Source organism: Daktulosphaira vitifoliae, unplaced genomic scaffold (genome assembly GCF_025091365.1).
Source record: "Daktulosphaira vitifoliae isolate Bord-2020 unplaced genomic scaffold, ASM2509136v1 Scaffold_1, whole genome shotgun sequence".
Taxonomy (NCBI): domain Eukaryota; kingdom Metazoa; phylum Arthropoda; class Insecta; order Hemiptera; family Phylloxeridae; genus Daktulosphaira; species Daktulosphaira vitifoliae.
Window position 1 is genome coordinate 28,805,905 of NW_026099572.1, and position 15,925 is coordinate 28,821,829.

The window sequence follows — 15,925 nt, forward strand, 5'->3', positions numbered from 1 at the left end:
CTGTCAATAAAAAACATATTGTACTTCAATATTTAATTTTGAAGATTTTGCGACTTACGTAGTTTTTTAAATAAGTGATCCTAAATATACATAAATATATTATTTTTTTATCAAATAAATGTATATTTATTCATGTTAATATTAAAAGTTATTAATTTAAATGTAGTAGTATAATAGTGCATGTACAATAGAATTTCATTGAGCCTAATAATAATCATTTCAATGTTTATTTCATAATTTTGTAATATTTTAAATGTATATAATTTAGACAAATATTATAATGTCCATAAACAAACCTCGAATTTAGTATATTATATCGAATTTTAAGTGATGCAAAACTTCATAGGTTAAATCTTTATTAGAAAAGCTAAGCAATTATTATTTTTATTATTTCCAATGTAAAATCTTAAAACAATCGTTTTTAAATATTTTAAACAAACAAATAAAATAAACTTTTCATTGCTTACAATATAGTCAATACAAATTTTAGTAATTTAAATTTAAATTTAAGTAATAAATTTAAGAATAGCTGTAATGGGTTTTTTTACTTTAGTGTACACCTGTAACAAATTTGCACAAACTCACATTATTTAAAGTACTTAAAACAAAATTTATTCATACAAAATTATTTTTAATTTTTATACTATAATATTGTGCTCAAATCATAAAATATCATTTTTTTTTTTTTTTTGAAACTAATATACTTATAAGCTAACTAATTAATGCTATAACATAAATAAAATGTAGCATTATGTCATCAACCATGAAAAAAATGTCTTTCTCTCTTTAAAAATAATTTAATAACGCTTACAGAAATTAATTATTTAGCTTTTGATTCCTTCGATGAAATATTTACATTTCTAAAACCTTACAGATATATCATTAAGTAGTTTTAAGAAATATGCAATATATTTTAAAACATATGTCTATTTGTTTTATAAATTATTTTTTTTAAATAGTAAGTGACTTGAATACTATATTATATATATTTTAAATTATAATTTATTATTTCATTTTAACAAAATTAAAACTGCCAAATATTTACTGATAACAGAGTTAGCGAATCGAAGAATAAAACTATTAATTAAACACAATTTAAGTAAACTTTGAAATATTTTTTGAGTTAATCACATTTTTAGTGAATTAACTATACAAAAACTTTAACTTAACAGTGCGGTTAAGAAAATATGATTATTGTAACAGTATTAAAGATGTCAACAATTTGAAAAAATTACTGCTATAAATTATTCAAATAATGATTACTTTAGTATTAATAGTAACAGTTTTTTTGTTGTTCATAGATATGGCTTAAAAATTTTAGATTGTCTGATTAATGATCAATTGTCCATCACAACAATTATATTGTTAAATAAATTTTAGCTTGGCTGCAAAGCTAAGAAGGTATTGTTAAAACAAATGATGTTTTATTTTTTGTGTGTGTGTGTGTGTCTTTCATGAAAAATTCTTAATTCTCACTGATCGAATCATTTGGTTTACAAATCAAAAACACCTGTCTTATATCTAATTGAACCATCTACACTGAAAATTTGAAAAAAAATATTTAAGAAGTTTTAAGTCCAATGTAAGATATTAAATAAATAATAATATAGGCCAATTTAGAATAAAATATATGTACGTATGTTATTAAAAGCAAATTCAAAGAATGATTAAACAATTGAAATTAATAAATTTTATATGACGTTGTGAATTTCTTTGACTATTTGTACGCTAATTTAATGTTTTCTCAAAGTTTCACATAATAAATTATATTAAAATTTTCGTACATAATATTATAAATAATACTTTTTATTAACATCATTAAATGCGCACAATGGACCAACAGGCCTGAGTACAAGGGCATTATGTCCACTTCGATAACAACAACACCATTAAATAATCATTTTTATTTCATAATAAATTATTAAATGCCAACAATGCACTGGAAAACAAGTTGAGCTAATTTTTAACAATTAACTATACATAATCCGAAAAAATATTTGAAAAACATTTTTTCAATTCATATAATTTCATTCAAATAATTTAAAAAATGAATACATTCTCGTTTTTAATTCAATTTTATAAAATTCTTCAGTTTATCTAATTTGATTATTCGAGATACATAACTTTTCAACGTATATTAACATGATCTAAAAAAAATGATGATTTGTCAAGCCTTACTCGAATAAAATATTGAATTTTTTTTCATTTTTATTCAAAGCTATTTATTAATCAGAATTATACGTTCTAAATAAATTTCAATTAACATTTTTCTTAAAAAATAATATTGTTTTGAACTACGTAATTATTTAATACGTAATAATTTAACAGTAAATTTGAAAGAAATATAAATCAATATTCAGCTTTTTATTTAATTATAAATATGGTTTTTAGTAATTTGTTTTCTTAAGTACAGCCACGTATTTAGCACTTTAATTCTTTCCCTCGAGAAATTTAAAAACCATTGTTAAAAAAAAAATAAAACTAAAAACGTTCACCATCTCATTTATCTCATTTTAACTAATTATTTCTTATCTGCCCAAGAAAAAAAGTCACTAGGTATGTGTCTTCTTAAACAATATTTAATTTTGAATTGTATAGCAGATATGGAATATGAATATTTGATGTACTCATAGTGAATAAAAATTATAATAACTAGCGTTATTTTCTCTAGGTGGTCAAACAAAAGAAGAAGTCATAGAAACAAATGAAAGATTGAGAGCTGTTAGAATAAGATTAGAAGAATCTTACGATACGGCAAAAAAGTCGCTCATTACGTTAATGACAAAATATACTGAAAGCAAGTCAACTAGAAATGTTTTCCAAAGATACAATTTACTGAAAGCAATGATAAAGGTAGATGATTTTTTTATATATTCTTATTAAGAGAAACCTTATTTTATTTACCTTACGCCATTTTTTCTTTTACTAGTAATCAATTATATCTTATTTTAGTTGTCACATAAAATTTAAATAACTGTATCATTTTTATAATCTGATAAAATACAAGTTTATTATTTAACTAATATAAGTTAATAAATATTTTTAATATTTTAAAATAATGGTTTGAAAGTCTTTCTTTCAATAAATAAATTGTATAATGACATTCGACAGAAATATTGAATCTTAATTATACTCACTTTTGTAATTTATCGTAAAAATTATTCGTATTATGACAAAAGTCATTTTAAAAATTTTCATTGTAAATTTTAATCCTTTTTATGAAGCGATTCGAAGCAGAAAGATGCTATCAGTTAAATCACAAATACTATAGATTTAAAATGTTTTAAAACAAATGGAATTAGATTTTAATTTCACTTGGCATTTATCAACACACTTTTAGTGGGTATAACTCTATGTGTGCCTTGGCATTTAATAAGCTTCTAACGATCGTATGAAACATTCACGGCATAAAATAACCGGAAAAAGGTAAGAGCACAAGCAAACACGTTACCTTTATGTGCAGCTGAATTAGTAATAAAACTAGTAAAAAGCTTTAAACACAAACTACCTATTTTGTAATGTGTAAGCCATTTCTCCTATATAATATCATTCTTTCTATGACATTTACGATACACTTTGTAATGTTTAGGAAGTTATACGATTAGAGACTCAGTATTGGACTTTAGTGGAAATACCTAAACAAGAAAAACAAGAGACTGTACCATCTTTTGTGCTACGGGCATGTGGAATTGTTGAAAAATCACAAAAAACCAGTGATGGTGTTAAATCAGCAACAAAGGCTTCCGAAGAAGAAGAAAAAAAACGAGAACTACTTGAAAGGCTAGCTGGTAAATTTAATTTCAATTTAAATAACATACAGGTTGATTCACATAAAACTAGTCACTCAATTTCTCTTAAAATAATAATTATATTAAGAAAGCTGTTTTTAGGTTTCATGATTTTCTTGATTTATATATCAAGAAAAACATGAAAAGATAATAATGACTGATATATAAGTCATTAATTCTCTCTTTATGTCATCCCTTATACCTTATAAACATTTTAACTTTATTTGTTTAAATGAAAACATATATTTTTAATTTATATAATAATAAATAGTCTAATTAAGAAAATTACTGATGGATAACAACAATTGACCCATTATTTTGGATATTGTAACTATTTTAAGATATAGAGTGAAGGTGAGGTATGGGTTATGTTATTTTAATTATTACGTATTATTCTTCTGCGCTCTTCCACGACCTCTTCAAATCTATATTTGAAAATGTTAATAACTTTCGAAATACTAATTCAAAAGTTGTTATCAACCAATCATATTTTAAATATATTGTTATCTAAGAAGTTAGCTATATTGTATGTTGACTTTACTTTATGATTGATAAATTGAGAAAAGTATGTAAAAAAAGAAAATAATAAAACAACTGTTAATATTATTTTTATTTTTCAGTTTATCAAATAACGATTAAAAAAGGTGTTCAAAACTATATAATTTTAATGCAAAGAATTTGAATATTTTTTGTAAGAGATCTGATAAACATTTATCTCAATAATTTACCTTCACTATTATAAACTTAACAAATTTTATAATTATTTTTGTTCGTCACTATTTTAAAAGTTCATAAAATTTTAGTTTAATGTTTCATAAATCACGATGATTTTGATGAGTAAAATAATAATTTAAAATAGAGCTATTTAAAATATATTAAATAATATATAATATTGTTTATATTGTATAGATATCAAGGAGAAATTTTCGGTATATATTTTATAAAAAAATCGGAAATATTTTTACAAGAAAAATATTATGCTATATGTTATGTTGTGTTACTAGAGTTACATTGAGTTAGCACGTGTCTTTGTTTTTATACGTGACCTCTACACACATTTTTTACTAAAAAAAGAACGGTTGTTCCATATAAATATTTAATGAAACTTAGCGAGTATCTGTCAAACATCTAAAGTATCTGCGGCTTTAAGAAAAGTCCGAAGTGTACTTTGAAAATATTGTGTAATATAATCATTTATTTTGGAAGAGATATTATAAATATGGAAATATATTCAAGGAAACTGTGTGACGCTTATTCTATTTCATTTCGTATAATTTAAGTAAATTTGAATTTTTTTTAAGCCATTAAAAAGTTTTTATTCTGTTTACATAAAAATATAATGGCATATTTTAAAATCGACTCAACAAACATACACACTAAGACAGTTTTCATACTGTATTACATTGCTTTCAATCATTCTGGTATACATATATTCTTGTATTCTATTTAGATTCATAAAAGCAAAACGATCATAATTAATGACTGAACTATGGTTTGCTCGTGAGATATTGAGTAACGTTAAAGTTTCTTTGATACATGTGCGTGACTTCTTGTATTAGATGATTTGATGAACCTAAAGTTCGTGTAATTTTCAAAAACGTATTTTAAAGCTTTGTATCGTAGATTATTTAAACAATGGGTATTTATAAGTAATCCTCCAACCCCTACTAAAGCTTCACCAAAAGACCATTACTTAAAATAATTTTTGTGAAGTAATTAATTTTGAATTGATAAAAATGCTTAAAACCTATTCAGGTAAAAATAAAACGTGAAACACTAAATAAAACGTAATTTCCCAGCATAATTTGTAAAACATTATGTATATCTAAGTTAACATAAAATAATATTATAATGCTATGGTTAACGCGATAAAATGTTTGTTCTAAATTCTGTTTATTCTGAATATTTTCATTTTAACCACAAATTAAATTCCTTTGACAATATACACATTTCATAAACAAAATGGGGATAAATAAAATAGAGAAAACTGTATTGGTAAACATTGAATAGTAATTTTAAATCAAATAACCACAGTAAAATAATAAATAATTTTCATTAATGCATTAATTTGGAACTATTAAAACATCTTATTTGTATTGCACATCTTCATGTAGACCAAAATTGAGGGATTTAGGAAAACATTTTTCTAAAAATAAATGACATACCAATGGTTTGTCATAATTATTCAGCTGTTATATTTAATATAAACTTATTTCAAAACTGTTATCTAGTATTTAATTTTTAGCTTCGATGCGAAGCTGAGAAGGTATTGGTTTTACTATGATGTGTTTTTTTTTTTTTTTTTTTTTTTTTGTGTGTCTGTTACCACTTTTTCTCAGCTCTCACCGAACGGATTTCTTTCAACGATACGTCAAAAGATCACAAATCGTATCTAGTCGAAGACATTACCCTTCAAAATTGAAAAAATTTCCCTCGTTCCCTATAAATGGGGGAAACCTCCAAAAAAATTACAAATTTAAAAATCGCTAATTTTCGAAATTTTTTCAATTTTTTTTACTAAAAACTGCCGTAACTTTTTCAAAAATGAACATATCAATATAATTTTTTTTTATATAGATGCTTGATGTCTTTACCTATCATTTGGTATATTTTTTTTGTAAATCTGACACTTAACCTGCCCACAGGGGGGGATTTAAAATGACAACTTTTTCACAAAAATAGAACTTTTTCAACGTAACTTTTGAAAGTGTTCCGGAAGGTCTGACACTTTTATATATATCTTAAATTAAAGCTAATGTAGAATACTTTATAATGGTAAAAAAAAATTTCGGATTTTATTTTATCTTCATGGTGAAAACAGACATTAAACTTAATAAAAAAAATACGATTTTTGTAAAAAAATTCTTTTTTATATTTTTAACTTTATAATGCTATAACTTCTCGAAAGATGTATGGATCAATATAATTCTTTTTTTTGTAGATGCATGATGTCTTTACCTATCATTTGGTATATTTTTTTTATAAATCTGACTTTTTACCTGCCTACAGGGGGGGATTCAAAATGACAACTTTTTCACAAAAAATTGACTTTTTCAACTTAAATTTTGAAAGTGTTCCGGAAAGTCTGACACTTTTATATATATCTTAAATTAAAGCTAATGTAATATACTTTATCATGGAAAAAAAAAATTTCGGACTTTATTTTATCTTCAAGGTGAAAATGGCTACCAAATGCTATTATTGTGTGAAAATTCTCAATTTTATTTTTTACATTTTTAACATTATAATGCTATAACTTATTGAAAAGTGTATTGATCAATATAATTTTTTTATGGGAAATACTATTTTCTAATAATCTCTTTTTTATTCGACATACTTTGTCTTAATCAGGATATTAATAAGGAACTAGCAGTTTATGAAGCTTTTGGAATAATCCACCAATTTTTTAAAATTAAACACTATCTAAAGATTTGCATCGAAGCGTTTTTTTTTGATAGTGATTTTAATCACTGTCAGATATCATTATACTTGATCCAACTATGCCACGTCACCACTGTGCCGCGACCCCCCTGTGCTGGGTTTTTTATAATTATTATATAAATTATTACAATATTAAGAAGGAAGTATAATATTAGAAAGGTTGATATTATTAAAATAATTCGTTTTAATACTACTATAAGTGTCTTCTCAAGGGCTACTTGATATAAATAGTTTTAAATCCATAGAAAAAATATATGATTTTTTCATACCAAATAATTTTTTAGATATTAAAAATATGTCTACCTTTTTTCATTAACTATACCCTTCGATACCTCTTTCTCACTAATTAATTCTACCAGTCCCTCATTCCACGAGATATCCTCATTCAGTAATTTTTCAAAATACTATTTCCACCTTTTTTTCACATCATCATCACTCGAGAGTATCCTATTATCAACACTTTTTATACACCTTATATAATGATAATCTTTAGTACTTTTCTCTTTTACTTTTGCAAGTCTATAGACTTCTTTCTCGCCTTCCTTTGTTCCTATGTTACGGACACATTGCATCATAAAATAACAATTCAATTATATATTTATATATTTTTTATTACTATGTTTCAATTTTAGAACAATAAAATATAATGATTACATTAACAGAAAAAATTCTATTTAAAAAATAATGTGTTTACATTCATCAGAAAATTTAGATTGCGTTTAGTATGCATTTCGAATATTTTCTTTTAAGAAATGGTCATACAAAATAGATATTTTATAAAAATATTAAATCACTTATTTTTGAAAGGAGTACGTTAAGATAAAAGAAATTTTATAAATTTATAAACAAATTTAATAATAATAATAAATATTTTATTGTGAAATTAAAAATTAAAAATTTATCAAAAATAAATACTAATAATTTTATTTAATAATAAAATATACACACATAACTCTGTGGTTATTTTAGTCTTATATGGTTTATCAAAATCATAAAGAATACGATATTTTTGAAATAAAATCCATAAATTCTATACCTTATTACACTTACATTTATTAGATTCAAATTGGTCATTCTCAATAGGTTGGGTATTATTACCCACGTTTAGTACTCTATGCTCCTACTAAGTAAACCCTAGTTGCTTATAAAGACACTGTTTCATATCATTATTATCAATATCCTTGAAAACTCTAAAGATAAGATTACATCTATTTAATAGTAATTCTTATAAACATTAAATAACCGAACGAAGGTAATAGTTTTACTATGATGTGTCTTTTGTTTTTTTTGTCTCAGTTACCACATTTTTAAAATTTTTTTTTAAATTAAAACTGCCATAACTTTTTTAAAAATGACCTCATCAATATAATTTTTTTTTATTAAGATACATAAAGTGCGTACCCATCATTTGGTATATATTTTTTACAAATTTGACCCTTTATCTGCCCACAAGAAGGGATTTAAAATGACAACTTTTTCACAAAAAATTAACTTTTTCAACTTAACTTTTAAAAGTATTCCGAAAAGTTTGACACTTTAATATATATCATAATTAAATCTAATTTAATATACTTTATCATTAAAACAAAAAAATTTCGGACTTTATTTTGTCTTCACGGTGAAAATGGCTACTGAATGCTATTTTTGTGTGAAAATTCTTGATTTTATATTTTACATTATTAACTTTATTATGCTATAACTTTTTGAAAAATGTATGGATCAATACAATTTTGTCATCATCATTAGTATTTATATACATATTTCATTCGACATACTTTTTTTTAAATAAAAACATTTCCGTTTATATATATTCATATAATACACTTATAAATCATAAAACTTGTAATCAGGATATAAATAAGGAAATAGAAGATCATTTTAGAAAAATCCACCAACTTTTTAAAATTAAACACTATCTATAGATTTGCATTGAAGCATTTTTTATGATAATAATTTTAATTACTGTCAGATATCATTATACTTGACCCAACTATGCCACGTCCTCACTGTACTGGTTTTTTACTAAAATTATTATTATAAATAACCATTATTAACAATAATAAAGAACTTTTATTCTATAATTATTATTAAATTCATATGTTTATTTTGTTTTATAGATATGACAACTGCACAAATTGAAGCAGAAAATACTCAATTAACTAATGATCTCTATCGACTGCTAAAAAAGTACACAGGCCTCAGAAATTTGATTAGAGAGTTGAAGGTATATTTATGAGTTATTTAAATATATTACTGCGCAGTTGACCTCAATTATGAACTACGCAATCGTAAAAAATGATGGCTACTTTATAAGTTGTATTCGTTTACAGATGGAATATGTCAATTCAAAAGTATACCCAATATTTCCACGGTACAACATATTGAAAGACTTAATAAAAGACATAATGCATCATCCAGAATATATGGAAGTTTGTCATGAAGTTGACCCCGTGTAGTAAATGAAAGTGCTGAATAAAACAAATTTTTTACTTCTCTTTAGTTATAATGCATACAAAAATACAGTCAATGAGTATATTGTGTATGTTCATAGCTGAAAATGTTCGAATTTATTATGTATTAACAAAGTCATTCGTAAACTTCTTACAAAAAATCGTGCCAAGCATTTTAAAATGTTCTATAAACCAAACACTTCTACTATTTTTTTTAATTACAAAATGTGTATAAATAATTTTATTCAACATTTAAATATTAATACTTGTTAAACTGTACATTTTTCCCTGACACACATAGATTTAATCTATCATTATAAAATAAAAATAAAGTCCTGTTTGAAGTCTAATTAATTTAAAATAATATTTTATGTCGATAATTTAGTATAGAATTTTTTGAAAATACTAAAAGTGTTTACTATGGTTTAATCAGGCATTTTAAGAGAGCAGCAATAGGAGCACTTGCCCCGAATCCTGTGATTTCAAATTATATTTAAGACCCCGCATAAGTTGTATTATATTTTGCCCAAGGCCACACAAAAGCTTACGTCGTCACTGTATTTAATGTTTTGAATTAATGATTTATTGCAAAAAATATTTTATATTAAAATATTTATAATAATAATAATAATATAATAAAACCTATCACATTGCTAAATGTATAAAGAATTGAAAGCAAATTATTAAGTTAAATTATTATTTTAGACTAAATTATTAAACAAGTAGTGAATATTTAGTATGCTGGATCTTAATCATCAAACATAAATTCTATAATTTTTACTTAAAATTTGTAATTAAAAATCTATAATATTGCTTTTTATTAGATTTTTTTAATAAAAAATAATTCAAACTTAAACTAAAAAAAAACATTAATTTAAAGTATTGCAATCATTAACAATCTTTATTTAATTGTTGATACTTGTAAATTAAATTAAAACTTCACAGTTTTCCACAAGATTAATTTTTTATTAACTATTTGACTTATGTTTGTTGAATAATGATTCTTGTATAAAATTAAATTATATCCAAAAAGTATTAAACTAATATAAATTTTAAACTGTTTAAATTTGTATGAATAATTTTAAATTATTTATAATCAAATTAAATTAGCGAACAATTTTTCATTTAACTTATGATTAATATTAAGAGTAAATGTTAATTTAGATTTATAATAATAACTCTTTTTTTGTTAAATGGCAGCTCATAAATTTACTAAAAAATTGGAAGATCGCTACTGTATTTAACATTAATCACATTGGTAGTAAAATACGTATTGACGTATTGTCGTATATGATGTTAACCAAAACTGTAGTGTTATGAAACGGATTTTTTTTACGTTTTAAGTAAGAGAAACCCGTTTTTTAGTAAGCCCCTAGTTAAATAATTTTTATAATAAATATGTGCCTATTAGAATACTTAGAGCAATTTATCTTAGATAATATAGCATAAAAAAATTAATATATAAATTGAACTTTTTGTACATAATGAACTATAATTTCAAATTAATTGGTTTTGTTATTGTTTGAAAAACAATTAAATTAAATTAATCTATATTGTTACCTTTTCGATTTAAAGTTAAAAATATATATAAACATGCACAATATATTGTTAATTATTTATAAAAAATATAATTATTGTGTTAAGTTTTCTTAAATATTCTGCTATAATATGTTCAGTAAAATTTCTGAATGAAACTCTAAAATCTATTAAATGATATAGTTATTAGGTAGTTAAAAATTGTACTGTTCAGCATGTCGTCCTTAGGCTTAAAAAATCTTGTATGTGCAAAAATAGAAATTCACGATGAAATTCTCTGTCTATAATGAATAATAGTATTTGATATGATAATAATATTATAATATTCATTTAGTAATATATACTTAATTTTTTATACATGGGAAGTGTTTCACGTCAAGCGACTATGTTTAATATATACTACAATAAACCATATCTCTATCTTTTTTTACTATCATATCGCAACGATTCTTATTTACATGCAAAATGATTCTGTTATCACAAACTATTCAATTACTTGTAAAATAAAAATATCATTAATAATTATTAATATAATTATTTTCTAAAATATAATTTTGTTAGATATGTATATAATTATTTAAATTAAATAATTTTATATTTTTATTAAGTATATGAAATGAACCAAAAGTGTTTATTGATAAATCGAAGCATTTCTCTAAAAAGGCACCATACAATTTTTTGCAATATTATTTTTTTTGAGTAATTGATATTTTTGAAAAGTAGTTGTAATAGCAGAATCACACTTGTGTAAAGATGGGACATAATTAAAAATCTGACATTTATAAGTCACGCGTGTAGTATACAAATAAAATTAAATGTTGGCTAGCTAAAATCTATTTTATATTATATCTATATGATAAATCTTTACTTGACGTCACTAATATTATATTTATTAATTTACTATAGGACATTTACATAAATCAACAAAATATGAATTCTATTTCAAAAGTAAGAACTTCGATAATTTTATGTTCATATATTTTTAAAAATAACACTTCGTACTTATTTATTTATTAAGTATTTTATTTTAAGTTCATTTTAAGTATTAGTTAGTGAAATGAAATTCTTTACCCACCTGAAATGTATATTTATATCTAAGCATATTTCTTTTTCTAAATAAATAATGAGCTTTGATTTCTATAAATAAGCTTATCAAGCTATAATAAAATTATACAGGAACATAATAATATAAAAAAATATATTATAATTATTTGTGTATCAATTTTCAACGAATTCACTAGATCAATTGATCTATTCCTATCATGGACCTATGGTGAAATGGGGGTGATTGTAAATTTATTATTCTTTGAGAATATTTAGCAAGTTTTATTTTATATTAAAAAATTGTAGTCCTTATATTGCTATCATATTAAATATAAATTCGAAATAATAACATGTACATATATCTACAAAAATGCATTTACAACTTCTCCACCACGCCCAACATAAGTTATTGTTTTGTTCAATTTAAAATAATATACGTAATGTTCTAAACATTTACACTGTTTATAAAACTACAGTAATAATATTGTTTGACAAATAATAAACAACAAAACTTTTGTTAATATTTTATTTATTGATTTCAAATATTTTTAACAGTAGTAATTTATTTAAATTTAAGCATCATTAAAAACTTTTTACCTGTAAATTAATTTTCGTTATTGTTTGATCACATGCTAAATGTTAAATGAAATTTGTATAATTTTTTTAATATGTATTGCATATTTTTAATAAAAATAACGTTTCAATTTTTAAATACATAAATAGCAATTAAGCCTTCATCTATGTATGTATTCAAAATAAACTAATTCTGTTTATTATTTTTGTTCTTCTTTCGTAATTTTTAGCAATTATGAGTTCCTACATCAAATATTTCCAGATATTTTATTGCTATGGTCATCAGAAGAAATGCATGAGTTAAGAATTTTTCATCGCCTGACTGGTGCAAGTGAAATTAGCTTGTGTGACAAAAAAAAATTACTTATCACAGGAATAAATTCAGATTGGAATTCAGATTTTATTATTGTGTATGACATGTAAATATAGATGTAAAACTTAAAATTGAGCGCCCCCAATTTAGAAATTTGACAATATTATGCAAGATATTTTATAAAAACAAATAAGTAGTATATTTCTTGATACTCACGTATAATTATTATTTATAGATATTCACTGAAGAAACAAATTGATTTATAGATATTTAATTCTATTGTAGGAATAAAAAAAACAAAAAATAAGGGACAATTTTGTGTGCAAGTGGGCTTTTTTATCGGCCTGCAACAACAATGTGGTTGGCCACTTGCATAACGACTAGCTAGGTAGCAAGGGTCGTCACCACCTAGGCGAGGTGTCACACCTATCAGATATGATTAGCGGATCATAGGTGGACTTTAATTTTAAGTTAATTAAAAGCAGGCACGTAGCCAGAAAATGTTTATTGGAGGGGCCAACAATTTTGGGCCCTTGTATCATTTTCCATAATTTGTTTTCCATGAAATACTTGTGGAGGGGCTCCCTCCACTCGTCCTTAAATAGTACCCCATAATATGAATCTTACAAGTTCAAAATTTTACCATTGGTTGGTTAAATACAAATTGTTTTCGTATAAAGTATACTAATTATTACAGTATTATAAAAAATGGATAGTACCTATAATTTAAAAAAATAAAAAATACTTACATCTTTACTATCGGGATGAATTTTTCATGTTGTGAAAAATAAATAAAATAATGATGTGAACATAAACTGATTTGATTTGTCAACTTTTAAGCTATTAAGAAAAAATAATTTATACCTAAATACTAATAACAAATAAGTTATAAATAATTTTTAAAATAATTATAATTTATAAACAATTTAAAATTTATTAAAAAAAAAATACAAATACAAAAAATTTTTTTGAAAATATAATATATAAAGTAATAATTAGATTTATAAATATTAAATAGTTCAATATAAAATTATTTTTCTGTTTTTGTGTTGTTCAGAAAACAACTGCACAAAAATATCTAAATCCAAGTTCTTAGATATTTTTTTTTCTATGCTTATTGAAGCCAAATTAACCAACCGTTCATTTGTCATCCGATTCCTCATGTAGTTTTTCAAACGTCGGAGACATGAAAAAGTCCTTTCGCAAGCTGAACTGGATACTGGAATAGTTATTATAATTATAGCTAGCTTATACGTTTCGTCGAATGCAAGCTTGTACTTTTCAAGTAAATCAATTAAATTCATCAAGTTGTTTACCTTAACATTAAAATGAATTTGATATTTGATTATAGTTGCTGGTAAGATTTTTAGTTCTGCTCTTAAATTATCCAGATCAAGATTATAGTGAGCAGCTAAAGGTTTTAATTGTTCATAACATAAAAACTGTTCATGTTGAGGGTGTAAGTAAGATATTGATGCCAACAAACCATAATTATCTGTAAATCGTCTTTCTAGTTCTTTAATTATATAATCCAACGCTGGTATGTATACATGTTGTCTTAAACCATTTTTTGATGTAATCAGATTAGTTTCTAAAGAACTGAGCTCAGTAAATATGAACTGTTTAAATTTGTCGGGGATTTTTTTTATTCTTTTTTTTGTACTGTGTTCATTTTGTGTGGATATGTCGTTCTCTTTACAAATATTAGTAGCTTCAACGTACATTTTATTAAAATTGGAACTGTTTTTCTCGGCTTCATCAGTTCTCATGATTTTAAAAGTAGTTATAATTGATGATATAAGTATTAAAGATTGAGCCATTTCAGCTTTTACATTTTGCAAGTAATCACTAACTGTTTTTAGAATTTGAAGAATATCACAAAACATTATTAAATTAAATACAAATTCAAAATCTATTAAATGTAGTAAGCCCTTTGCTTCAGCAGCACGGTCGCCTTTCTCAAACATCAATTTATTTAATAAAACTAGCAGAGGAGTAAGAGCCTTTTTTAGTGCTAAGCAAGCAAAGACTTGAGCTGTCCACCTTGTCAAACATATCTTTTTAAGTTCAACAACTGGTCTGTACTTCATAGTGGTTTGAATTTCGATGAATTTTGCGTGTGTAGCAGAACCAGATACAAAGACGTATAAGTTTTCTACAATATCAAAAAACATTTTCACAGATGGAATATTTTTGCATACGTCAGAAATTACAAGATTGAGCCTATGATTGTAACAGTGTACATATATAGCGTTGGGTACTTCTTGGCGAAATAATGCTTGAACCCCATTATTCTTTCCAGACATGACACTGGCTCCATCATAGGTTTGAGCAACGCATTTTAATATATCTACGTTACTGGTAGAAAGTATTTCTTTAATATATTGAAAGAGAGAACTAGCGGTTAATGATTGAGCTGCTTTAAACCCCATGAAACGTTCATACACTATACCATCTAAGTAATATCTTAATATAACTGATAACTGTTCCACTTTAGTAATATCTTGTGTTTCATCAACAATTATAGAAAAATACAGACACTTTTCTAATTCATCAATAATTTGGTTATGGATCATTTTATTGAAAATTGAAAGCATTTCATTCTGGATTTGAGGGCTTGTATATTTAGCATTATTAGGTAATGCATTTTTTTAAATTTTAAATTCATCACTTAAATCCCNTTTTTTTTAATTTTAAATTCATCACTTAAATCACCAATTAGATTTAAAAGTTCGATAAAGTTACCACGGTTAGCACTACTTTTTTCTTCATTGTCACCT

General features: G+C 24.0%; 2 protein-coding genes across 4 annotated transcripts in view; one reads left to right on the forward strand and one right to left on the reverse strand.

The window, feature by feature from the left end:
- LOC126904085 (uncharacterized) overlaps positions 1-10,453 on the forward strand; it is a 70,948-nt gene extending 60,495 nt beyond the window's left edge. For 2 of the 3 annotated variants that reach the window (XM_050682973.1, XM_050682899.1), the window contains 4 exons: positions 2,672-2,853; positions 3,590-3,788; positions 9,347-9,453; positions 9,560-10,451. In XM_050682973.1, the coding sequence (XP_050538930.1) occupies positions 2,672-2,853; positions 3,590-3,788; positions 9,347-9,453; positions 9,560-9,685 (614 nt within the window). In that variant the 3' untranslated portion in view covers positions 9,686-10,451. Of the gene's footprint in view, positions 1-2,671; positions 2,854-3,589; positions 3,789-9,346; positions 9,454-9,559 lie in introns of all 3 variants that reach the window. The other variant, XM_050682824.1, reaches the window with a different exon arrangement.
- Positions 10,454-14,285: 3,832 nt separating this feature from the next.
- On the reverse strand, positions 14,286-15,721 carry LOC126910256 (zinc finger MYM-type protein 1-like). Its single transcript, XM_050692659.1, has 2 exons — positions 14,462-15,721; positions 14,286-14,357 (listed from the first exon to the last, which is right to left on the reverse strand). The coding sequence occupies exons 1-2, from the start codon at positions 15,719-15,721 to the stop codon at positions 14,286-14,288; spliced, it is 1,332 nt and encodes a 443-aa protein (XP_050548616.1).
- Between the last annotated feature and the right edge of the window lie 204 nt (positions 15,722-15,925).